This window comes from Mauremys reevesii, linkage group 5 (assembly GCF_016161935.1).
Source record: "Mauremys reevesii isolate NIE-2019 linkage group 5, ASM1616193v1, whole genome shotgun sequence".
NCBI classification, from domain to species: domain Eukaryota; kingdom Metazoa; phylum Chordata; order Testudines; family Geoemydidae; genus Mauremys; species Mauremys reevesii.
Window position 1 is genome coordinate 88,187,313 of NC_052627.1, and position 25,339 is coordinate 88,212,651.

General features: G+C 41.8%; 1 protein-coding gene across 6 annotated transcripts in view; it reads left to right on the forward strand.

Annotated features, from left to right (window-relative positions):
• Positions 1–20,118, forward strand: part of CLOCK (clock circadian regulator) — a 126,141-nt gene extending 106,023 nt beyond the window's left edge. For all 6 annotated transcript variants that reach the window (XM_039540420.1, XM_039540418.1, XM_039540416.1 and 3 more), the window contains 8 exons: positions 2,737–2,878; positions 3,329–3,429; positions 5,635–5,724; positions 7,180–7,338; positions 7,935–8,141; positions 9,421–9,626; positions 10,070–10,328; positions 11,726–20,118. In XM_039540420.1, coding sequence (XP_039396354.1) covers positions 2,737–2,878; positions 3,329–3,429; positions 5,635–5,724; positions 7,180–7,338; positions 7,935–8,141; positions 9,421–9,626; positions 10,070–10,328; positions 11,726–11,905 — 1,344 coding nt within the window. In that variant the 3' untranslated portion in view covers positions 11,906–20,118. The remainder of the gene's footprint in view (positions 1–2,736; positions 2,879–3,328; positions 3,430–5,634; positions 5,725–7,179; positions 7,339–7,934; positions 8,142–9,420; positions 9,627–10,069; positions 10,329–11,725) is intronic.
• Positions 20,119–25,339: the final 5,221 nt, after the last annotated feature.

The following is a 25,339-nucleotide window of genomic DNA, read 5'->3' on the forward strand; positions in this document are numbered from 1 at the left end:
TTATTATACGGTGTCCCTTTGTACTGCTGTATATCTGATTTTTTTTTTTTTAATCAGAAGGTAGGAAAGTTTTTATCCTCTGCTGCTACAGCTAATGCAATGCTTTTTAACTATGAAATATTATCTCATGACTAAGAAGATGTAGGAAAGGTAACTGCTTCACAACATACAACCTTGGAGTTCTTCTTTATTAGTTTTAGGTTTATTATATGTATTACATGACATACAGAGGCCCCAGTTAGGATTGGGGCCCCAAAGTGTTAAATACAAACACAAAGATTGATGTAGTCTCTTCCATCTGAAAAAACAAGGAACAGATAAGGGAGGAAGAGGGAGGGAAATCAGCAGAAGGGGACAGCATAGCTCCATCACATGGCCTCCACCCACTTCTCAGGAGCATCCAAAAGTCTTTCTGGATGAATACCCTCCGGATGAGACTGTGAAGGTGTTCAGGATATTGGGCCTCAGAAAGGTAAGTTAGGGGCAGGCACTCATGATGTGCTCCCTGGGTAGTCTGGCAAATTTCCCAGTGGAAATCTGCTGCTTATGGCACAACTAACTATGCCTGCATGTTTCAGAGTAGCAGCCATGTTAGTCTGTATCCACAAAAAGAACAGGAGTACTTGTGGCACCTTAGAGACTAACAAATTTACTTGAGCATAAGCTTTTGTGGGCTACAGCCCACTTCATCAGACGCATAGAATGGACCATTTAGTGAGGAGATATATATACATACAGAGAACATGAAAAGATGGGAGTTGCCAAACCAACTCTAAGAGGCTAATTAATTAAGATGAACTATTGTCATCAGGAGAAAAAAAACTTTTGTAGTGATAATCAAGATAGCCCATTTAAGACAGTTTGACAAGAAGCTCTGAGGATACTTAATATGGGGGAAATAGAGTCAATGTGTGTAATGGCTCAGCCATTCCCAGTCTCTATTTAAGCCTAAATTGATAGTATCTAGTTTGCATATCAATTCAGGTTCAGCAGTTTCTCGTTGGAGTCTGTTTTTGAAGCTTTTCTGTTGCAAAATTGTCACCTTTAAATCTGTTACTGAATGGCCAGAGAGGTTGAAGTGTTCTCCTACTGTTTTTTGAATGTTATGATTCCTGATGTCAGATTTGTGTCCATTTATTCTTTTGCATAGAGACTGTCCGGTTTGGCCAATGTACATGGCAGAGGGGCATTGCTGGCACATGATGGCATATATCACATTGGTAGATGTGCAGATGAATGAGCCCCTGATGTTGTGGCTGATGTGATTAGGGCCTATGATGATGTCACTTGAATAGATATGTGGATTATCACTACAAAAGCTTTTTTTCCTCCTGCTGACAACAGTTCATCTTAATTAATTAGCCTATTAGAGTTGGTTGGACAACTCCCACCTTTTCATGTTCTCTGTATGTATATATATCTCCTCACTATATGTTCCATTCTATGCGTCCGATGAAGTGGGCTGTAGCCCACAAAAGCTTATGCTCAGATAAATTTGTTAGTCTCTAAGGTGCCACAAGTACTCCTGTTCTTTATGCCTGCATGGCTTCTTGCTCCTCCAAGAGAGAAATAGAGTACACAGCAGTAGGAAGTGAGTTATGTTGCTGGAGAGGGAAGGAAGTTTGTGCAGCAACACAGGACTGGTGCAGAACTCAGGGTATGGCTACACTTACGGTTTGCAGCGCTGGTAGTTTGCAGCGCTGGTCATCCAGCTGTGTAGGAGCAGTGCTGGTGTGTGGCCACACTCACAGCTACCAGCGCTGGTGTGTGGCCACATTTGCAGCATTAGCAGCGCTGCTGGGAGTGATGCATTATGGGCAGCTATCTCAGCATTCAAGTGGCCACAACGTGCTTTTCAAAAGAGAGGGGTGGAATGGGGTCTAGTGTGACAGGGAGCGGGGGGAGAGAGAGTGTGGATTTTTGGAGCCAACACTGTGTGTTTAGCTTCCTGACTTGAAAAATCAGAACATGTTTCCAACCCCTTAGTCTTAACTCTTAATTGCAAACAGCCTGCAGCCAACACGACTCCCCGCTGTTTCATTCCCTCCCTGCCTGCAATCTCATGTGATTGTTTACAGCCAGGTACAGATGATCACAGCAAACAGGAGCTCTGTTTGTTTTTTAGACAAGCGGCAACTGCAACGGCAACGGAGCTTGGAGCTCCTTCACAACAAAACAAAGAGAGGCTGCATAACAAAACAGAGAGAGTAATTTATAAAAGCATTCTGGGATACACCTTATACCCTGGAGGCCAATCACAGCGCTGGTGTGTGGCCACACTTGATGACCAGCGCTGCAGCACCAGCGCTGGAATCCTTATTCCCCATGCTGAGTGAGGTGTACGGCCAGCGCTGCAGCCAGGGAGTTGCAGCACTGGAAGTGCCCTGCAGGTGTGGCCACTTACTAATTGCAGCGCTGGTGGAGGCTTTCCAGCGCTGCAAATCGCCAGTGTAGCCATACCCTCAGAGTTGCAGGATTTGCCTGCATATCTTTGGACTGGGTTTTCATAGCTTTGTCTCGCCTTTCTTTACATGGTACAAACCTGATAAATGGAAACTCCATAAACTTAAACTTGTAGAGTATAAAAGGACAAAACTTTTTCTGCAGATTTATCTGTAAGGGGATTGATTGGCCCAGATGTTTGTTTAATTTGCTAAGCTGTGTTTGCCAACTGAAATATTTATTGTCTATGTGCTGAACCATCAAATAAAATGATTTTTATTTGTACTCCTTCAGAATCAGGACTCCGGATCTGATAATCATATAAACACGGTCAGCCTCAAAGAAGCATTGGAAAGATTTGATCACAGTGGTACACCTTCTGCTTCCTCCAGAAGTTCGAGGAAATCTTCGCATACTGCAGTCTCAGATCCTTCATGTATGTGCTAACCATTGAAAACATAATTGCCTTATAAAGGGAGACTGTATCTGTCCTTTTTTGCTGTGTTTTTATTGAAATAATGCCTTAAAACTTTTAAAATATTCTGTTAATAATATATCTGAATGAAACACTGAATTTAAAAATGTCCCTCTCAATGGCTTAACTATCAGTAATGCAGCAGCCTTAGGGTACCAGGTTTATCCAGAGAGTTCTACATTTAAATGTTGTCCAGTAGAAACCCATTGAAACATCTGATATTAAAATAAAATCTTATTTCATACTATCAGGCCTATACAATTGATAGAAATGTACTTTTGAAAAATTTGCCTGAAGCTTTCACTCAGGCAAAACTCCCTTTGACTTCTTTGTGTATGGAGTTACAGGATCAGGCTTATCATTCATATTATTAACAAAATGTGTTTTCACTTTTACATTGATCACCATTAGCAACGCCAACAAAGATGACAATGGACACTAGCACTCCTCCAAGACAAAACTTATCTGGTCATGAAAAGACTGCACCAAGGAGGTCATCACTTAGTAGTCAGGTAACTCTTCAAAGGAGAGCCTCTGTGTAAAATCCATTTATTTCACTTGTAAATGAAAATCTACAGTAAACTTTATATTTTTTTCCCTTAAAGCATAGAGTTCGACCTGGAAGTGAAAACATTTTCAGTCTGGGTACTTGATTGCTAAGATTGCATGATCAAGGTTACTTACACAAACGCTTATGCAGGTGTTTAATTTTACATGTTAAACTAAGTGTGATTACTCACATGCATATAGTTAGGGCCATTTTGGTCAATTTCATGGTCATAGGATTTTTAAAATAGTCAGCTTCATGGTTTCAGATGTTTACATCTGAAATTTCCCAGTGTTGTAACTGTGGGGGTCCTGACCCAAAGGAGGGTCATGGCGAGGGTATCATTGGATTGTCACCCTTACTTCTGTGCTGCTGCTGGCAGGGGCACTGCCTTCAGAGCTGGGCGGCCAGAGAGCTGCCGACTAGGAGCCCAGCTCTAAAGCCAGCGCCGCCGTCAGCAGCAGCACAGATTTGAGGGTTGCAGGGTATGGAGGTGGCTGTCGCTTTTGGAGGGAGCAGGACCAGCCTTATGGGTGGGTGTTTGCCCAGGGCCCTGTGGTCGGGGCGGGGGGGGCGCTGTTGTTCCTCCCACACATAGCCAGCTCAAGGCCCCTTTAGCCCCTGAGCACTGTGCCTGGAGCTGGGGAGGGGCAGGACTGGGGGCCCCACCACCAGGGTCTCCTACCATGCACTGGGCTCCAGCTGCTAGTCCTAATGGGGCTGGGGAGGGATGGGACTTCCTCTTCCCCTTCCTGAAGCTAGGTCAAACCCACCTCCAGGAATGTGCCACCCTTCCTTCAGCACTGCCTTCAGAGCTGGACTCCCAGCCAGCAGCTGTGGAGCTTCCTGCAGCCAGGGGAGGTTCCTAGAGGTGGGTCTGACCCAGCCCTAGGGGTGGCCCCTCCAGAGGAAGAGGAAGACCCAGCCCTGCCAGGACTAGTATCTGGAGCCCAGTGCACAGTAGGAGCCTGCCTTCCCTACAGTAGCCAGATTTCTTGGGGGAAATGAGATTTCATGGTCCATGATGCATTTTTCATGGCTGTGAATTTGTCAGGGCCCTACATATAGTTAAGCATGTGTTCATTGGGTGGTCGCTTCCCATGACCCCCATCAGGGCCTTCGGGCAAGCCTGAAATTGGACCCCTGCCTCAGTGTCCCCTTTCCAGGGGCTTCTTGAGTAAGTCTCAAACACTTTTGTCTATTCATACACCTCCTCAGGGTCTGGTTTATTAAATTAATAAACATTCAAAATAAAATTCCCAAGTCCTTCCTCAAGTTCATTGGTTTACCCCATTACCAGGTCGCTTCCAGACCTTTCCAACCTGTAGTCTCAATCTCCAAGTTTCTCTGATGGAGCCTACTTGTTCCCAGCAGCCTCTCTAGTGCATTTTGTTCTCCCTGAGCATTCTTGCTCTGCAGTTTTCTGCTACATTTTTATAGGTGAATGAGCTGGTCCTTGCTCCTCAGGTGTGCTTCCTTATTCACTAGAGATGACTGTCTCCAGACCTCTAGCCCTTAAAGGGCCAAGACAACATGCATAAATCTGTGCTTCCTTTCTCATACAATTTTTCATAAACTAGGTAGAACCCATCCAATAACAAAGTAATGGAATAATTTCATATAGTTCTTGAAACCCTGATAATATTAGAAAATCCCATACAAGCCCTCTGCTATGAGCTATTCATTGACTGTGATTTGAGGCTGGTTTATTGTTGGTTTGAGATGATTAGTAGAGGAATAAAAAGATGCTGTCAACTTAAAAATGTTTGAAAACAAGTATCTTTACTTACTAAGACCATCTTTCAAATGATTACAGTTCTAAAATTCCCATTTCCCTTTCACTATTTGTATTCTTTACTTATTTCTGACCTATATCATAACTTGAACAAAGATACCCCATGTAATCATTTGTACCTGCAAGTTCACAGTATGCAATATTTCAGTTTCAAACATCGCAGTGAGCATTTAGTTGCTTAAAGACTATTATCCCCTTGAAATAGTAATATAAATGTAGACACATTTCTGTTGGCCTTGTGTTATATAAAAGTGTGTTTTAACAAAATGTACTGTTTTGCCATCATGGAATTGACAAATTTCTCTTAAATAATTTAGTTATATCTAGTGTGAGACAAGTTCTGTTTGATAATTATGGTATGCTTTTAAATCTTAGTCCTTAAACACCCAGTCTGTTGGACAACCATTAGCACAGCCAATGATGACTCAACCTGCAACTTTACAGATCCAGCCAGGCATGTCCCAGGTATGGATTAGTTTTGTATATTTATTGATTGGCTCTTTCAGCAAATAACCACATTTAGGAATAGCACATTAAGGACTTTCTCATTAACTGAACTGTGTGATGGAAGTTTATTTTATGCAAAGTCATCTTTACTTGCATTCTCTCTTGTGCCTAATTAAGGTAAACTTCTCCCAAAATGAGTGTAACAATTGATTTTTAGCCAATTTTGTTGGATGCAAATAATTGTTGTCACTGTTTGTTTAGTACAAACTGAAGTACCTGATTTGCTATCAGATCCTTAAATGTCCAAATGACATAAATTGTCACTGTTAAAAGTTAAAATCCATTTTAAAAATCCAGCCGTAAGTATAAAATCAGATTAATATTGAATTCATGCTCTGGCAGGAAAGAGGGGAGATGCACAATGTACTGGCATGGCAATGGGGATCTGTAGTAGCCTATATGACTTTTGTCCTGGTTATCTACGAGACTGTATCCTCCATGCCCTGTCCAGACAGTTGAAGTTAGCTGATACTGACAGTCCCTAGAGATATACAGCTGAGTTTTTGTGTCTTCAGGCTACATTGTAAACCCATCTAATTGCTCAGGCTTTTTGCTGAGAGGTTGACCTGGGTGTAGGGCAGTTGTGTGTTTGTGGGTGCCTTTTGTTTGTTTGGGTTATTTTGTTAAGAGTTCTCTAAACATTAAATGTATGTGTCAATCTCAGAACTTTTCACAACTAAGTAATTGTGCCTAGAGAAGTGCTCCCCAAATTGTCGGATGTGCCCCCTCCTGGGGGACAGGGGTGGAGAAACGTTTTGGTGGGGCCCTGCACAAGGGGTGGGGATGGAGCACCACCCAGCCCTGTTCTGCCCCCAGACCAGCTTCGATCCCAGCCACAGCTCCACTCTGCTCCCTGCTCTGCCCCAGCCACAGCTCCACTCTGCTCCCTGCTCTGTCCCAGCCACAGCTCCGCTCTGCCCCCTGCTTTATCCACAGCCCAGCTCCTGCCCCAGCTGCAACTCCACTCCGCCTCCTGCCCTGCCCCCAGCCCAGCTTCAGTCTCAGCCACAGCTCCACTCTGCCCCCAGCTCTAGCCCCAGATGCAGTTCCACTCCGCCCCATGCTCTGCCCTGCCCTCATTCCATCTCTGCCCCCAGGCCAGCTCCCCTCAAGCCCCAGCTCCTCCCCTATCCTCAGTTATGCCCCCAGCTCCACCTTCAGGCCAACCTCCTCTGCTGGGCCAATTGTGCAGTAATAGAGGGGGCACAGACAGGCTCCATTACTGGTTAGGGGGGGCGCGAGAGGAAAAGTTTGGGCACCACTGGTCTGGAGATTGTGATAGACAACAAACTGTAGCATGTTACTAGATAGGGATTGGTTCCCATTGCTACTATGAAGGGATGATTTACCTTTTGTAGGTCAAGTTTGTCTGTTTCTGATTCAAACTCTTTTAACCTATACATGGCTCTGCAGCCTATGTTCCAGTTTTCAGCCCAATTGGGAGCCATGCAGCACCTAAAGGACCAGTTGGAGCAAAGAACACGAATGATAGAGGCAAATATTCATCGGCAGCAAGAAGAGTTGCGTAAGATTCAAGAACAGCTTCAAATGGTCCATGGTCAAGGGCTTCAGGTGAGTTACAGTTGGATTAACACTGACTTCTTAGTAAGGACTAAGGATTTAAATGACTTTCTGTGTGCTATCTAGTCAAAATGGATAATATTGGGAAAGCCCTGCCTTATAGATTGTTGCTACAGACAGTCAATTTCCAGGGAAGAAATTATGTATAGTAATTGAGTCTGTCAGTTATAAGATTATTTTCCCATCATTGACTTCATTTCACTAAACTGCTGGAGACACTGGAAAGAGAAACGCAGTTTCCAATTAATGTTGTCTTTTTCAAAATTTTGTACAAGTTGTCTTTGTGCTTCTGTGTAAATGCAAACCTTAAACTAAATATGTAGGGATCTAATTCTCTTCACACCAGAGTAACACTACTGTATCTCTGTTAAATGGCGTTATTCCAGAAAGAAACTGGTGTGTGAAAGAGATTTTAATTGTGCATTATCCGTTGCTTATAATACACTCATAATGCCTCTGACACCTACAATTAAACAATATTTCTGTCTTTAATTGTTTTTCAAAGGTATTGTATTAAGAATTTTTAGTAATACTTTAAACAATCAGTAGCTTGTTTTAAAAAAACTAATTTGTGGATTTTCTTAAAGATGTTTTTGCAGCAATCAACTCCTGGATTAAACTTTGGTTCTGTGCAGCTTTCTTCTGGGAACTCTTCTAACATTCAGCATCTTACACCAGTAAACATGCAAGGTCAGGTTGTTCAGGCTAATCAAATTCAAGGCGGAATGAACACTGGGCATATTAGTACTCAGCACATGATGCAGCAACAGCCTTTGCAGAGTACTGCAACACAGGTAAAGTTTGTCATAAGTACCTATGCTAGGTAGTATAATCGCACGGAACCAAAACTGAAACCCATTATGGGCCTGCCTGATCCTGCACTGATTCTATATAGAGAATTTCCATTGAAGTCAATGTAAATTTGAATGTGCAAGAAACACAGGTTCATGCCCTAAATATTTAGGGTTGAAATACATTTTGTTTTCTCTTTCAGGAAAAGGCTTAGATTGTATAGTCTTCTCTTGATAGAAGAATTATCAAGTGTAAATGATGAGCAGTGAATAACAAGTAGTTATTTTGGAAGGGCCCAGCCTCAAAAGCAGGCTTTAGCTGATCATTCTTCCTTTTCATGTGGCCTTTTCATTCAGCAGAGGAACATGTTTTAAAAGGAGCAAAATGTGACTGTAAAGCCATAGAATTGGGTAGGAGACAATAAGGGCAGGTGTAGTACCTGAAAATAGTTTAAACTCATTTTTTTAACTCAGATTGGAAGTTAATGATGTCCCTTTAAAATAATAGTATTTGATCAGTTAAAATGGGAATATATCTTTGGAACATTTGGCTTTGAATTAATAAAGAAATGTAACGTTTTAGTTAAGAATCATTCCAACTTTAGCCCTAGCGAGCTGTAGGTGTTTCTGGAGCCCTAAGGATTTCCACCCCCTATCTGTGCACATGGACACATCCCTAGTGTTTTATTCCTACCACCCTCAAAAGCCTTTTGTCATGGTGACCTATGTTGCCTTCAGTCCCAATAAAGAGCCTTCATAGAGATCACTAAAGTTGACTGGACTAGTGCAAAGTGACGTGCTCTCTGTCTTCCCCTCACCCCAACACTTCCAGGGATTGAGCATGCTTGCACCTGCAGTTCTGCCTGGCCCATCATTCCACTTCTTGTGCAGTTCTCCTAATGTTATAAGAGTTTTGGAAGAGGAGCATGGGACTGGGAGTGAGAAACTCCTGGATCCTAATCCTGGCACTAACACTTACTCACTGCATGGCCTGGGACAAATAATTTAACCTTTGTTTTCTCATCTGTAAAAACGGGGATAATATATATTTACATAACTCACAAAGATGTTGGAGGATTGGATTAATTATTCTGTACAGTGTTTTGAGAGTATAAATCATATATAAGAACATTTAATATTAGCAATAATTAACTATTAGTGTATAGCATTTTTATTTATGCCCACAAAGCAAGCTGTGCCTTCTCTGTGTTTGAAAGGGGTGTTTATTTTTACATTTTTACAGCTGTATTCAATTAATTTATTACATATTTTTCTTTCTTAGCATACTCCGCAAAATATACTTAGTGGGCACAGTCAACAGACTTCTCTTACCAGTCAGTCACAGAATACACTTTCAGCCCCCTTATATAACACTATGGTGATCTCCCAGCCAACGACAGGAAATGTTGTCCAGATTCCATCTAGTTTACCACAAAACAACAACCAGAGTGCTGCAGTAACTACTTTCACCCAGGACAGACAGATCAGGTAAATATAAAGGAGCAATATTCATTCAGATGATTTTGCTAGAGCTTTCTGTGCTTTAGTAGTCACCAGATCTTATGGAAAAGGAGACAAAAGTTAAAGCAACAATTGCATGCAGTTTTACTTAGCGTAGGCGTGTGCATGTGCTGTAGTCTGAGGACCAAACCGGCAAAGAGATACTCCTGTAATTCCATTAAAACTCATGGCGTTGAGGAACTGGGGAAGGGGTGGGCCTTTGAGGGCAACATGTAGCCCATTGCACTTGAATTTGTTTAGTTTGTAGTAAGCAAAGGAAAAATTGGTTTGTCTTGAATGACCCTGTCAGTGATAAACTGGCACTTACCTAATCAGATTGAGATAGGAAAGTTCATCCAGTGTATCTGAAGCAGATTTTTTTTCCCCAAACTAAGCTGATAGGACCTTCTGATGTCTTTTTCCTTTAACAGATTTTCTCAAGGTCAGCAGCTTGTCACAAAATTAGTCACTGCCCCTGTAGCATGTGGAGCGGTGATGGTACCGAGCACTATGTTTATGGGGCAGGTGGTGACTGCCTACCCCACTTTTGCTGCACAGCAGCAGCAGCCACAGACATTATCAATAACGCAGCAGCAGCAACAGAGTCAGCAAGAGCAGCAACAGCAGCTCAGTACAGTTCAGCAGTCGGCTCACGCTCAGCTGACGCAGCACCCGCAGCAGTTCTTACAGGTAATGCAGCACTGTCTAGAAATCTGTCCGATTGCACAGATAGTGACGTAAACAGGTTCAGCATATACTGCAAGTTTGATGACTGAGAATGTTATTTAAATAAGCAACCTTGTTAATCTCAGACAAGCGATATGCAGGGGAGGAGGTTCTTTCATAGACCTTATTTAAAGTCTCTTGCAGTCTTTATTATCAAGTTCACAAATAAGAACTGCACTTAAATAAGTCTGTTCCCCAGCCTGTGAGCATTAGAGGACACTAGTAGTGGGACATGGAGAGAAACAATGGGGACAGGAAAAATTGTCACACTGGGTCCACCTCATCTCACCACAAACATGCTTGCATGATTCTAAGTAAAGGGGCAGGCATCTCTTTGTAAACCTCTCACTTTCCCTCCAGTTACCATGGTGGTCCACAGTGCAACAAGATGTGAGCTGACTTAGGAGGCAGCATGCCAGCCTATGTGTCTTTTCTCTGCTTCTGTGTAGCTGCAGGAGCACATGCTGCCTGGACCTCAGGGAGATACCAGTGGATGCCTGAGCAGCAATAGCCTTCTCATGCGTAAGGAGAGAAGAAGCCACCATGGGGGAGAGAAGAGAATGGATCAGAAAGAAAACAGAGGGTGCAGGGAAGGAGGAACAGACTGAGAATAACAAAAGAGCAAAAAAGAAAATATGTACTAAAAATAAGAGAAGTCAAAAAAAGACTGAAGAGGGGGAAAGAGAAGGTAGAATGGACTAATAAAAGGAGAGGCAGCAGTGACCTTGCAGAACTAGTGTACTGGAATGTGTCTCACAGGAAGGCCTAGGGAAGGGGGCAAAGGAGACATGTCAGTTGCCCGTGCATTAGAGGGACAATCTGCTACAACAAAAACTTTGGGAACCATTGAATTAGAGACATAGTCAACCTATTTGGACCTGAAATTTTGCCTTCTTTTAAAGGAAGATAATCCCTTACAGCATCCCTAACTAGTTTTTGTATGTATGTGTGGGCATTCTGTTAAAAGAATGTTAAAATTGCAAATTAGATTCTTGAAATGTCAAAGTTAAAGTTGGCTGCTCAACCTTAACTATACTCACATCATTAGGGGTATGTGCTCTTATGAAGCCTTTAATTACAAGTGCTGTGTGTCTCTGCCTCTAACTGTTGCCATAGTTCTCCTAGCCATTGACATCACAAACAGAGATCCAATAAGTTGCTTTACAGTTAGTCAGATGCTGAAAATATTAATACTCTGTAGTTGGCTATTTTATTCTGAATGAATCTTCACTTTATGCAATTGTAAGCGACAGTAGTCGTGGTCCTATTGATGTTTAACCTCATGTGGGAGTTTTAAAATGTAACCAGACCTGCATTTTCATAGCGTGGGCAATAATCCTCTTTTATTTATTTCTTCTTAGACATCCAGGCTACTTCATGGAAATCAATCAACTCAGCTTATTCTCTCTGCTGCTTTCCCACTACAACAAAGCACTTTTACTCAATCACACCACCAGCAGCATCAATCTCAACAGCAGCAGCAACTCTCACGACATAGAACTGACAACATGATTGATCCTTCCAAAGTTCAGCCACAGTAGCACAGGGATTCACTTCTTCTAGAAGCAAACAGCAGGGAGGGGCTGCTCCATAAACAGTTGCACTGATGATAGTAGAGGTAGAAGTCCAAAGGCTTTATAAAGTACAGTATTGAGGTCACGTCTAACTTCTGGGAATCTGTTTGCAGAAGAAACTACTACAAAACGTTGTGGAGGTACCTTAGATACAAACAGCAAAAAGATAACAGGGACATGGCCAACTTTTACAGTCTTTTAGTTGTTCCAATTTCTATGTTCTAAAGGATGTGCTACCACGTAGTAACTTGTCCAGATCAAGGCTCAAACCTCAATGAACCGAAAAGGGTACTAAAAATGTTGGTATCTTTAGCAGTCCTGTAAGTTTGTCAAATGTGACCATGGACACACAGTTGCTCACAATAATTCTACAAATACAGTCCAAAAGACATTTAATTTTTTTTTCAGATGATTATGGGACAAGTAAATATTTTCAAAATGTTGTGTGGAATCAGATTCTGTATTGTACAGATGTTGTAAAATAATGTGTATATGTCTGGATAAAAGGAGAGAGAGCAAAAATATTTTATATGATGCATGAAAATGTAATCTTGTTGTTTGTAGGCTTGAATGTTTCCCTAAATTCTCACACCATGCTCCGACTAATATTTTCCTCTGTTCTACCCTTTTGTTTACAACATGATGCATCATAATTTTCACCCTTAATGTGGGCACAAGTCTCTTGTTTGTGCTTTGTCTGCGATGTCACAGTTTGTTCAGTGAGGTATAGTGTGCTGGTTATTGGATTTTTTGAGGTTAAATTATTGATGAAAACTGTTTGAACTGATGGTCACGCATCAGGATTCAAGACATTCAGATTTCAGAAATATCATCCATTTCACAATTATTCATTGTTTTTTGATTGAAAAATAGGAATTTGCACTGCTTTATTGTGGATGGTTTGGAATTTTACTCCCCAAAGCTATCTTTTGAGATCATAGTTGGAAATATTTATGTAAAAGGTTTTAAAAAAACTACATGAAAGTAATTTTCAAGAATGTGTCAGTTATAGGAGTAATTTGCACAACAATATATTAACACTTAATAACATTTTAGGCACTTTTTAACCACCTTCTCTGTGGTGAGAATTGTAACTTTTTAAAATATGTTGGAATCTTTTTATTCTCCTTTAAAAATTAGATCTTTCTTTAGTCAGAACTGATTCAGGGTCATTTTAAAACAAAAAAACAAAAAAACCCATAGTGCCTTGATTTTAATTCAGGTGATAACATAGAACATCTTGAATTATGTTGTCTTGAATCTGTTACAATTTCACAATTTTGAAGTCTTAGTACAATCTCAACAAAATGTGTTTCTACTTCAGAGCTATATCTTGTTTGTGTTCATATATACAAGTATTTTAACAATCGTCTGAGTTGAGATCATGAGCATTTTTTAAAGGAGTGCCTCCCCCCTCAAACACTAAAATGGAAACAGGTATCTAATATTTACAGGTATCTAATGATTTACCTGTAAAGTGTTCAGAGAGTAAGGAGTAGCGCTCCAAAACAGAGATTAGTCATTTGGGGGGGGGAGGGGAATTAATCTGACACTTTTTAATCAGCTCAGATCCAATTTTACTTTATTGATTGGAATTTAATGGAAAAATAAAGAGGGGATTAAGACTGCATGTTTAATACTCTGAGTATTGACTTAAAAGGGATACCATTAAACTAAGACTTCAGAAGGCAACCTCACTTTATAAAGATAATAAAAAGTTCCAACAGAAATGATTTCCTATTTTTAAATGTTCAGTAGATTTCTATGGTACTACTTCATACAAATCACATCTGCAGAGCAAAATGAGCTTAATACCAAGATAGACTTGGTAGTTAAAAAAGAAAATTAATTAAAATTAACACTGAGGAGGGAAAGTTTTTAGTCAAGAAGCTGAATTAAGTTAGAGTATTAGGGAGGAGCTGTATGAATGTAACCAAATTGTGATGGAATATTAAATATTAGGAACAGTTTGATTGTATTATTGGGTGACCAGAGCTGACTGAAAGGTAGTGCTAAGTTAGTGAACACTAGATGCAGTTACCTTTGGAGGCTTCTTCCTAAAATGAGCCTTGACCTCTCCACTGTCATCTCCTCATCAGATTAGCCCCTTACCTCCAAACCATAAAGCAACAGGTCAACAGTGGATCCTGGGAGAATCACAGTGGAAAAGGAAAGAGGGCGTAAGAAGTAAAGAACCAAAGAGAACTGCTCCAGGAAGTCTTTTGCAACAAGGAGTAGGAACAGATACAAATTAAACATATCCAGGAAATTTCCATCTCCGTGCTCTTTAAAGGCATTTCTGTCATTCCCTGAACCAGTAGAATTGTCAGAAACATATATTTTTTTAAGATTCAGAAAAGCAAAACTCCATTGACTTTTTTTTTCCAAATTGCCTTGCTAATCCTGCCATACCATTCTGCCTGTATCCAAAATTTAAGCTGCATTGACCAGAGGTCCATTCCATAAAGACTTTTAGTGGGAAATAGACCTGTTAGATAAAGGTTTTAACCTAACTACAATAATAAAATAGCACTAAAGAAGAAAATTGGGAGAGCTTTAATATTACTCTTAGAAATATAGTGTGGTGGTAAAACCAGCCAATAAGCTGTAGCAGTTGCAGCTACAGTAAATGCAGAGCATAACCAGCAGACAGCTGAGAGAGTTTTATATATAAGCTTCATTCAAACCCCTTCTATCAACCAAAAAAAATACTGTGGTGTGCTGTTGTAGGTCAGACAATAAAAAGGCAGCCTAACTTAGGTGTTGCAGGTTTTTATATAAACATAGCTATTGGAAGAGGACTAAGAGGAAAAAATCTGCCCTTTGATCAAGAAGCCTTCCATAAGCTCAGAGGGGAAGGTCATCCAAAAATGAAGCTACACTTTACCTGCTAGCTGATAAAGAGAAGAGGGGAATTCTAAGAGACTGGAAAATGATTACATACATTTGAAAAGCTTCTGCCACAATTCCGGCAAATGTTTTTTAAAAAAAAAAAAAGAACAGAAAAAGCACACAGTATTTCACTGACTCTAATTGGCGTGGATGCTCTGCTTCTCTTTCACTGACTATTAAAGGATTTGTGTTCAAACAAGGTGCTCACTTCTGCTCCTATTAAAGTCAATTGCAAAACTCCATTGACTTCTGTGGGAAGAAAATTGAGCCCCAGTCTTTCTCTCTTCTAATCAGCCTGCTGCTTCTGCCCAGCTTATTCACAGGTGTGGCAGACCTGTTGTTTGTGACATCCCGATAGATATCACAGCAGCGAATACTCTGATGTTTAATGTTACAGAATGACTCTGACAGGAGTGAGGAAGTTGGCTAAGAAGGAGGAAAATGTTGTATTATGGATAAATGCCTTGGTGACATACAGTTAAGTAAAATATCATGCTGTATTTTCTTAATAGAGTTTTGATGAGAAAATTAGTAAGTTTGCCTGGGTTGGGTGAGAACTCAAAGAAAAGCCTCAGAATTTCAGAGGGAAAAGAAATATAGCTATTTTTATATTATATTTAATATATGTTATATTTGTATATAAATATGAAAAGATTATAGTAAGAACTCTCCATATGCCTTCCATTTTATCTAAACGTTTACCTCCTGGTGCTATGGCTCCAGTGTATCACCATCTTTGTAGGCATTATGCCTGCTGCCAACCAACGTCAAAGTTAATGTTCCAGTATCCTTACAACAGATAGGCCCCCGTTCAGCAGTATGCCTAACTTGAAGCATATAAGTTAGTCCAATTTAAGTGAATGCTGACATACCGTACTGAATAGGGTCCTTAGTTCTCAGTGCCCATGCTGGCAATTTTTCATGGGAAAAGGAGAAACCCTCGCAAGACTCAAGTAGCGCAGTTTAAAAAAAGGTTTTGGAATAATGATAAGCACTTTACTGAAAAGAACTATTTGGAAAACAGTTAATTATTTTAGGCAATGGAACGGTTCAAAAGTGGCCTAACGGAATCCGAATGTAGAAAACTGTCAAAAAGAGGCATTTCTGGAAAATGTTTCTAAATGTGGTGATCCTTTGAGGCTCTAAGTGTGAGATTAAAAAGGCATCTAAAATTGGTTGATTTTGTTTTAATATGGCCTTGGGAAAGGCTAAATCTACATAAATACTAGCTTCTTTTAGAGATTTCTTTTAAAGTTGCACAATTGCCTGTGAGAAAGAAATGATCAGGAGGGTTATTAGCCTGTTCAGTAATTCTAAACGGCCCTTGGGATTATAATTTGCATTAAAATATGTGTAGAGGGTTTACAGATGTGGCCTTTAGTAGACTGTTGCAGTCCCCAATTCTAGAATAACTAGTATTCTTAGAGATAAAACCAGATGTAGTTCTGAGTGCATTTTAAATGTCATGGCATCATGCGATGTCAGCACATGCATGTTAGATTTGTGTCTCCCTTTGAAATCATTCTTGAAACAAGATACTCATTGAGAAGGGCTGGGGAAATTATTATTTTTAGCTAAAAGGGAGAAAAAGACCAGCATAGAACCGAATCTTCTTCTTTTAACTCGTCCTCAGTGGAAAAAGTTAAAAACTATTTGAAACTAATTGGGATAAAGAATTTTGTATGCAGTATATTTGAAGTTGAATGTTGAATGGCTCATAGTAAATGAGATAAACTTTGAGAGAGATTTTTAAATTAAAACTGGTTGTCCATTAGACCTTTTTTTTAATATCCTGATTTTAACACTACATTCCTTGTTTTTTTCTTTAATAAACAAGTAATTTACAGGCTCTGTTTGCTTCATGCTTTGTCATCTGCATGGGTTTGGCCAGCATGGTATGCTAAACTGTACCTACAAATAAAGAGGGAAAACAAAACACTGTGTATGAACGAAATACTGTATTGCCTGATATGGAGATCCCAGCTCCCAAGACTGACAGGTGCTGCACTAACAGACAATCAAAATGGGCGACTATTTATGAAAGACTTTTGGGAATGGTCTTAAAGAAGTAACTGCTTTGAAAGCAGTTGAGTTTTTTAAATAAGGTAAAACTATTTATTTTAAAATATATCAATTGGATTGAATGTTGAGTTTTTAAGCAGTGTTGAATTCACAGTGTCTTGGGTTTTGGTTTGGTTTTGTACTTTCTAACTGGCATTAGATTTGTATATGTAGAAAACTAGTGCCACTCATACTGACGTCAGGAAATGTAGATACAGTTTCCTGGTGTTCATGTGACCATTACTAACTGTCCATTTTTTAAATTAAATAAATGTAACTCGTTTGAAATTCTACTTCTTGTAGCTTCTAAGGTTCTGGTAACTTTTCTAATTTCACTTTTATACCCTACGGGGTTCCATAGTTAAAGATCTTTTAACATTTGAACAAATATACCAACGGCACTTCCTTTCTTCCATACCCCAACAAAGAACAGTGATATGGCAAATGAGGGTAGGGCTATATTTAAAATGTATGTTGCACTTTTTCTTGCCTACTTTCTGTATCGCTTCATAAAATGATGGCTTGTCCTGAAGGTTACAGAGATGTCAGTATTTCTTATATCTTGTGTTGTTTTCAGCCCTTGTGTAAGGGGTATAAGACAGATGGCAGTCTCTGTCTTAGTTAATCTAATGCTTTCAAAGAGTAGTATTACCTGTTCAGATTAAACCCTTGGATATATCTGTGTATTCCTCATGATGCGTAGGTGTAACAGAAGGCAGAATTTGACCTAATTTATGTGTCTTCATTATTATCTTGAAACTGATCAAGACAGTCTTGTTTGAACATGTACTCTTTGCACTAAAATGTTTTAATAATGAAGCGTAAAGATTTCATGCCTTCCTTACATCTGCATGGTGACATAAATAGGAGTTCTGTATGCAGCACTGGGGCAGCATATAACCCAATGTGGTGGTTTAACTAAACAAACTGGGCCAGATCCTGCTCTCATACTGAAATAACTCCATTGACTTCTGGTTGGCATTGGTGGAGTTACCCTGGAATGTGGAATTGGATCTAAAAGGATGCCCTGTAACTCAAGATCATGGGAATGTGGCAAATGTGCTAAAAGGTTTGTTTTTGTTTTTAATTTCTGGACAAACTATGACATCACTTCATTGTCAGAATGTTGATCTTTTCATGTTAGGAGTGAGATTGTACTGTTGCAATCCCATTGCTGGCAATGAGTGCACTGAATCTGTTTGTGTGAAGTTAATGTAGAATTAGCCGTACAAAAAACAAATCTGCACCAGATGGTGGTGTCTTTTTATAAAAAGACCATCAGTTTTCTTAAAACAGAATTTAGGAAATATCAGTGTATTTTCCCATATACTTATCAACCAGAAGAGCTATAATTCAAACTGCTGATATAACTGAAGCAGTGTTGTTCAATTACATTTCACTGTTGTGCAAGTTTGGGAACCAGCACCTTATTTAGACAAGACCATAACTGTTAAATATTTGTAAAGATTAAAAATTGAAAGTCTAGTTAACTCAGCACTTTTTTCTGCCTCAAAGGGCTTGTGGAAAATATAAGTGTTTAATTTTTGTAGATTTCCTATTGTTGACATAGAGTAGTAGTTGAAACAACATGAATGAATAATTTTTCACTCTTACTAGTGTGCTGTACAGAGCTAGGGATGCACTGTCCTTTCCATTACTGTCACTACTGCTTGGCTCTTGAAATGAATTGGATCAATGTAGTTAATTTGGGGGGAAATCATCATCCTAGTCAACTAGAGGAAACTAAAAAAAACTATGGTACATGCTAAGTACAGATAGGTGACACGTGAGTGAATGAAAAGCTGTTTTTCCTTCCCCAAGAACACTGCTGATGTTGCAAATGCTGCCTACACTAGCAAACTTCATAGCTGTAATTCACCACTGATGGAACTATTCTGGTATTAGGGTATGTCTACACTTACCATGGATCTACGCTGTGGCGATCGATCCACTGGGGGTCGATTTAGCGTGTCTAATGAAAACCTGCTAAATTGACCACAGATCGCTCTCCCGTCAACTCCGGTACTCCACTGGAATGAGAAGCTTAAGGTAAGTCGATGGGAGAGTTTCTCCCGTCGACCTAGCGCAGTGTAGACCCCACAATAAGTCGACCTAAGCTACGTTGACTCCAGCTACGTTATTTACATAGCTGGAGTTTTGTAATTTAGGTCGACTTAACCCCATAGAGTAGACCTGCCCTTTGTGTAGACCAAATAGTGACTTTAGCTTGTGAGACTTGGGGGCCACAGATGCCAAGAGTGTGAATGACAGCACTGAACAGATTTAATTTCATTATTTAATTTCCCAGAACATGAACCAAGATTTTGGTTAGGATAAGACCCTGTATTAACGTGCGTAGGGTGAATGGCCCAAGCCACAAAGATCCAGTCTTGCACCTTTACTCATGTGAAGTCAGTGGGGCAACTCATGAATAAGGTCTGCAGGATGGGACTATATTGGAACTTTGACAGGAGGAGCTTCAGCTGGATTGATTACTGACATGATCCAGAATCCAGGCCTCAAACTGCTGCAAAGTCTAGCATGAGCTGCGTTTAGGAATAGACTCTGAGGTTAGGGTGACCAGATGTCCTGCTTTTATAGGGGCTGTCCCAATTTTTGGGTCTTTTTCTTATATAGGCTCCTATTACCCCCCCACACCCTGTCCTGATTTTTCACACTTGCTGTCTGGTCACCCTATCTGAGGTTGATACTGGCTGGTTTTCAGGTATAATTGGAGGGCAGTTCAGCTTGTATAACACACCGTTCTAACCTGTGCAGTCAATCACTGACTCTTGACAACAAAATTTACATCTAAATGTCATTAAGTAATCATGCTTCACAACTTTGTAAGCCCATTAGCAGGCTTTTTCTGGAATGTATCCAACACATTCACATTGCTCTCCTGATACTGTGTTTTATTAGTGTTGAAGATTGTACTTGTACTTTGTTTTTGCCCAGTTTCTATTGAAAACTTTGTACTGGCAACATAGCAAACCTGATGTTTAAAAGTCTGGTGTTAGCTTAATCTCCCCTTAGTATTCTTTAACATATAGAGAAATTATAGTGAGACAAAGAATTTTGTTTTACCAAGTTATCTTTAATTATGCTGATCTTTGTACAGCTTTAAAAAGATAAGCAAGCTTGTACAAATACTGTGTTCTTTTTCCCATTTGAAATACTATAACTGACGTCTCCAGAATTACGTTTCATCCCAACAGAGCCAAGCAGTAGTCACTACCCCCTTGGCTGCCTTTTTTTGCTTCCATTATTTATTAAAGCTTGGAAATAAAACATACCTCACGTGTTTTTCCATGTGACTTACATTTCAGTTTTTGCCTGCACTGAATACATTGTTCACCACTTCAGCATTGCACTATAGTTTTATGGACAAATTGGCTATTAAGTGAGCTGCTTAATCAGTGATGCAGCTTCACATTTGTTTACATTCACTTGGCCCCAACATCTACATCTGTTTCCTTCCCATGAACCAAGGAGGAGATCCTATTAACCATATTACACAGAAATCTGTCATGATTATGTTCCTAAAGTAGCATTTATCTGCAAGACCCATGGGCCTTCTCCAGGTAACTGCTTATAATATCTGTTCCATGAGGTAGAGGACTACAGAACTCTCATTTAGGACTATGTATTCATATAGTACAAGCATCAGTCTGGAGCCAGGAAAAAATATGGCAAGCAGTGGGACAAGGCTAGAACAAGTAAAAGAAAACATCATTTGCTCCTTCCTGAAGTGCTTCACATGTCGGTTGCCAAAGCCAGAACACAACTTAATGTATATTACAGCCACTCATAGGGACCATCAGTGTTAATCATGCTTTCTACAGAAGAGCTATTTAAGGTCACTGGAAAGGCTCAATGCAACCTTTACATGTTAATCGGTAGTAGGGCTCTGTGTTTGTCACGGAGGTTGCAGAAGTCACTGATTCCACGCTGGCTGCTGCTGGAGCGGCTCTGAAGGCAGCCCTGCAGCCAGCCTCTGGCAGTCCCAGGCACCTGGCCCTGGGGATCACCAGTCCTGGTGGTGGTGAGAGCTGCCCCAGCTCCTGGCAGCAGTGCCAGGCAGCCGCAGGAGCAGCTGGCCTTGGGGCTCCCACCCCCAACCCCGCAGCTGGTGCTGTAGGCTATTCTCCCTGCCACCTCCTAAGTTTCAATCATGGGTATTTTTAGTAAACGTCATGGACAGGTCACAGGCTGTGATTTTTTCTTTCTTGCCTGTGACCTGTCCATGATGTTTACTAAAAATACTTGTGATTAAATTGTAGCTTTAATCATTAGGGAAGTAGATCAAAGGGTTAGCTGGAAACTGGATAATTTGGGGGGGGGGAGTGGGGAGTGGTAACCATGGAGGGGCAGATGGAAGGCACAGGTCACCTTGAGAGCTCAGGCTTGGGAGGCTCTTGTTTTCAATAAGATATTTCATTGCTTATTACCTAATACTAGGAGCCTGGGTCATAAGAGGAACTGGACACTCTTGGATAAGGAGGAATACAACTGCCATTACTGAAACCTGCTGTGGTGATTTTGTGTGATTGCAATGTTAAAAGCAGGAGTTATAACCACTTAGGAAGGAGAAAGTAGGTGAGCCGTATGGGGAAGGGAGCCATCATTAGCTGGTTTATATTTATTAATCACTCAGAACTGCAGGCTCTTAAAGGCCCAGAGACCAATGTGCTAACCCAGGAGGGTCAGAGAACCAGAAGAGTTGCTCTTTAAGTACTTGGCTGAATTGTATGGAAAGAAAAATTGTGGTGTGGGATCCTCAGTTGGGCGGAAGACAGGTAAAAATATGAGTTTCTAAAAAGTATACACAAGTTTATAACACAAGATACTACAGCCAATGAGAGGTAACGTTTGGACCTAATGGTGGATAAAGATGAACTACTCACTGTAAGTGTGGTGGTTCCCCAGTGATGCTTACACGCCCTAGGGCAGTGGCCTCCAACCTTTCTACACCCAAGAGCACTTTAAGGGCAACCTAGGAGCTACCCCACTCCTTCCCTGACCCCCCCAGTCTGTCACTCACTTTAACCGGGCTTGGGGGGGGAGGTTCGGAGGGGGGGGCTCTGGGCTGGGGCCAAGCACTTCACTGGGAGGGGGCTGCAGGTTGAGCCTGGGGCAGAGTGTTGGGGTGCAGGAGGGCACATGGGGTGCTGCCTCGGGGTGGGGGTCAGGGCTGGAGGTTGGGGCCCCCCCACCTCCAGCAGCTTCTGGTTAGCAGAGCAGCGGGGCTAAGGCAGGCTTCCTGCCTGCAGCTGCCCCACTCAGGCACATCAGCACCTCCTCCCCATCATGAGCCGAGCCACACACCCCCCATGCCCCCCCCCAACCTCTGCCAGCCAGTAGCGCACTATGTGGCCATGCTGCTTGTGGACCTGGGGGCGGAGGGCACATGGCACTGCCACACAGCTCCCATTGTCCACAGCTCCCTGTTCCTGGCAAATGGGAGCTGTGGGGGGGGGGGGGCGGTGCTTGCAGTCAGGAGCAGGGTGTAGACACCTAGTCCCCGTCCCCCCCAAAATCTTCCCACAGGGGCATGCTGGCTGTTTCTGGGAGTGGCAGGGGAGTCCCCAGGATCAATGGGTTGGTGACCAATGCCCTAGGGGCAGGGGGAACAATTCCAACCAGTAATGTATATCCTTGGTGCTGCAAAAGGGCTGAGGAAAATTATATGCACGATTAGTGGGAGGAAGCAATTGAGCAGAAAGATGAAAATGAAAATTGTGAATTTAAGAAGAGTTTATTAGATGTTTAAAAGCCACAACTGTAAAAGAAAACAGCTCAGGGAGTAAACACATCAATTAGAAATACTAGTGTGTTCATAAACAGTGGGGGGCAATAGCAATCAATATGCATTGTGTGTTATGAACGGACTCCTTTACCATCCAGCTTTTGCTCAGTACAGATTTTACATACCCTGCCTAATAAAGTGCCAGTGTCTTCACTGTAGCCTCAGTCAAGCATGGAGAAGGGCGAAACTCAGTTCTCAAACTTCATTGCACTGCAACCACACAGCCCCAGGAAGCGGGACCAAAGCCTGAGCCCACCCGCGCCTCACCACCTGTTACCTTAGCCCCGCCACCCAGGGCTGCAGCCGAAGCCTGAGCCCCACCATCCAGGGCACTGAGGCTTCAGCTTTATCCCTGGGCCCCAGCCAATCTAACACCAGCCCTGATTAAAATGGGGTTGTCGTACACTTTGCCATCATGACCCCCCGTTTGAGAACTGCTGAGCTAGTGGCTGATATCCCATGGGAACGTTCAGCAAAGGTTTTAGCATGGAAGTAAAAACTATTCCCAGAGTGTATAGATAGTTGCTGGAGCAGTAGGTCTAGATCTGGGCCTCCCACTTGAGTGCCATACCCACCACCTGAGCCACTCACTCACTTTTCCCTAACTCATTGACTTTCTAATTATTTATCCACAGTGCAGCTGGGTCTCCAACAGGCTGGGTTAGAAAAGGTATGAGACCCAGCCACTGCCACCTGTTCTGAATCTGGTGGGTCTTACAAGAAATGGCTTAAGTGCCTGGTTCAGGGTTGCAAGCAGAGCTAGGTGCCTCCCTCCAGTCTGGACTGCAGAAGAGGGGTTGGTTGTAGGACACACACCTCTCATCATTGACTGCCATTGTAACATCCACAGACCCTGGTCATCGGTGGTTGGGATTGAAACGGACCTCTGGAACTTAGTGCATGAGCTAAAAGCCATGTCTGTTTAGCTGGGACAGTAGAGCAGAGAACTTAAGCTCTAAGTGATCTCGAGGGGACAGAACACAACACCCAGGCAGCCTGTGGGTTACACCATGGCCTAGTTCAAGTATCTCCCTGCTCAGCAGGCTTTTGTGAATCCTATTTCTTCCCAGTTGTATATGCACCTAACCAAGGCTTATATCCCAGTAATTTTTCAGAGATGTTTTGACACAGCTTTAATGTCTGAAGTCCCTTTATGAATCTAGCCCAAAGTGTGTTCTGTGCCTCCACACTGCAGCACTGTTCCACTACCCTGCTCAGATGCCCCATCAACAGTGGCTCAGTTTTATAATATAGGTAATCTACTCCCTAAGAGCTGTAGAGTTATGCAGTTTGAACAGCTGTAAAATGACAATATGGGGAAATGCAGTGGCAGAGCTGTATGAGCCCCAGCATATTAGAGAAGGCAGGTGAGATATGAGCTTTTATTGGACCCACTTCTGTTGGTAACGGGCAGAGTCCTGTTGCAGATTGAAACCTTGTCTCATCCACCTTGTCTTTCTAACAGGGGGGAAGGTACTCCACCCTTGCATTCCTTTTGCATATTTCACCTTCTGCACAGTCCCAACATGGTACATAGCCCTAGCTTTACAGGGCAAATGAAAGCATTGACTTACTTGTAAGAAACGTTACAGTGAGGAACAAGAACTGGAGTGTATCAGAACGTTTTCCACCATGGAAAAGGGTCCATGCAGTGATAAGCTGCAATTCCACAGCACGTGGCTGCTTTTACCCCTGTTCTGCATGTCACACACTGGACAGCAGCAGGGGCTGAAAACTAAAAAGCTAATTTAACCTGAGCATTTTTTGAAATGTTACTGTCTGCTTTACACATAGCTTAAAATACTCCCTCCCTTACCTCAGGTCTTAGTTTGGGGTTTTGCACTGAGGCTTAAGAGTTTGGCGCAGTTATGAAATACAGGAAAAAATTCACAGCTGGTGGTATGGGCATGGTTGTAGATGAGACTGGGTGGGTGGTCCTCTCCCATTGTGAATTATCTCCAACTGAGCCACTGCCACTAGCCCTTAGTGTAGAGTACACTAAAATCACCTAACTCTTAAGGAGCTTGCTGCCCAAAGGTTCTCAGGCTCACCCTCCATTGTATGAGGCCAGGTCTATACTACAGAATTACATCAGTGTAACTACATTGCTCAATGAGTGGCAAAAATCCACACCCAAGTGACACAGTCATACCAACCTAACCCCCACTGTAGGCAGTACTACGTTCATGGTAGAGCTTCTCCCATGGACACAATCCACCTCCCTAGAGGCAGTAGCTAACTACACTGACAGAAGTGTCTTCACTACAGCTACACAGGTGCAGCTATAGCACTGTACATGAAGGCAAGCCCTAAAAAAGGGATTCTCAGAAGCCAGCCAGCTGAACAGGAGCAAAATGCAGAGCAAAGGGGCAGGGCTAGCTCCTCAAAAGTATTTAGGCACTTAGTTTAATGGGAGTTGCATCCCTAGGCACTTCACTGAGGGCCCAAAGGGAAATGTCACCTGCTGCTCTGGCTTTTCAGCCATGAACGTTCTTCTGCAATTAGCTGGAAAAATGAGACATGCTCCCTTATAGGCAACACAGCCCATGAGGTAGGGCACTCACTTTAACTATGGGAGAGCTGGCTTCAAGCCCTTAACCCCTCTAAATTACTGAGCACTCACAATTCCCCCAATGGTA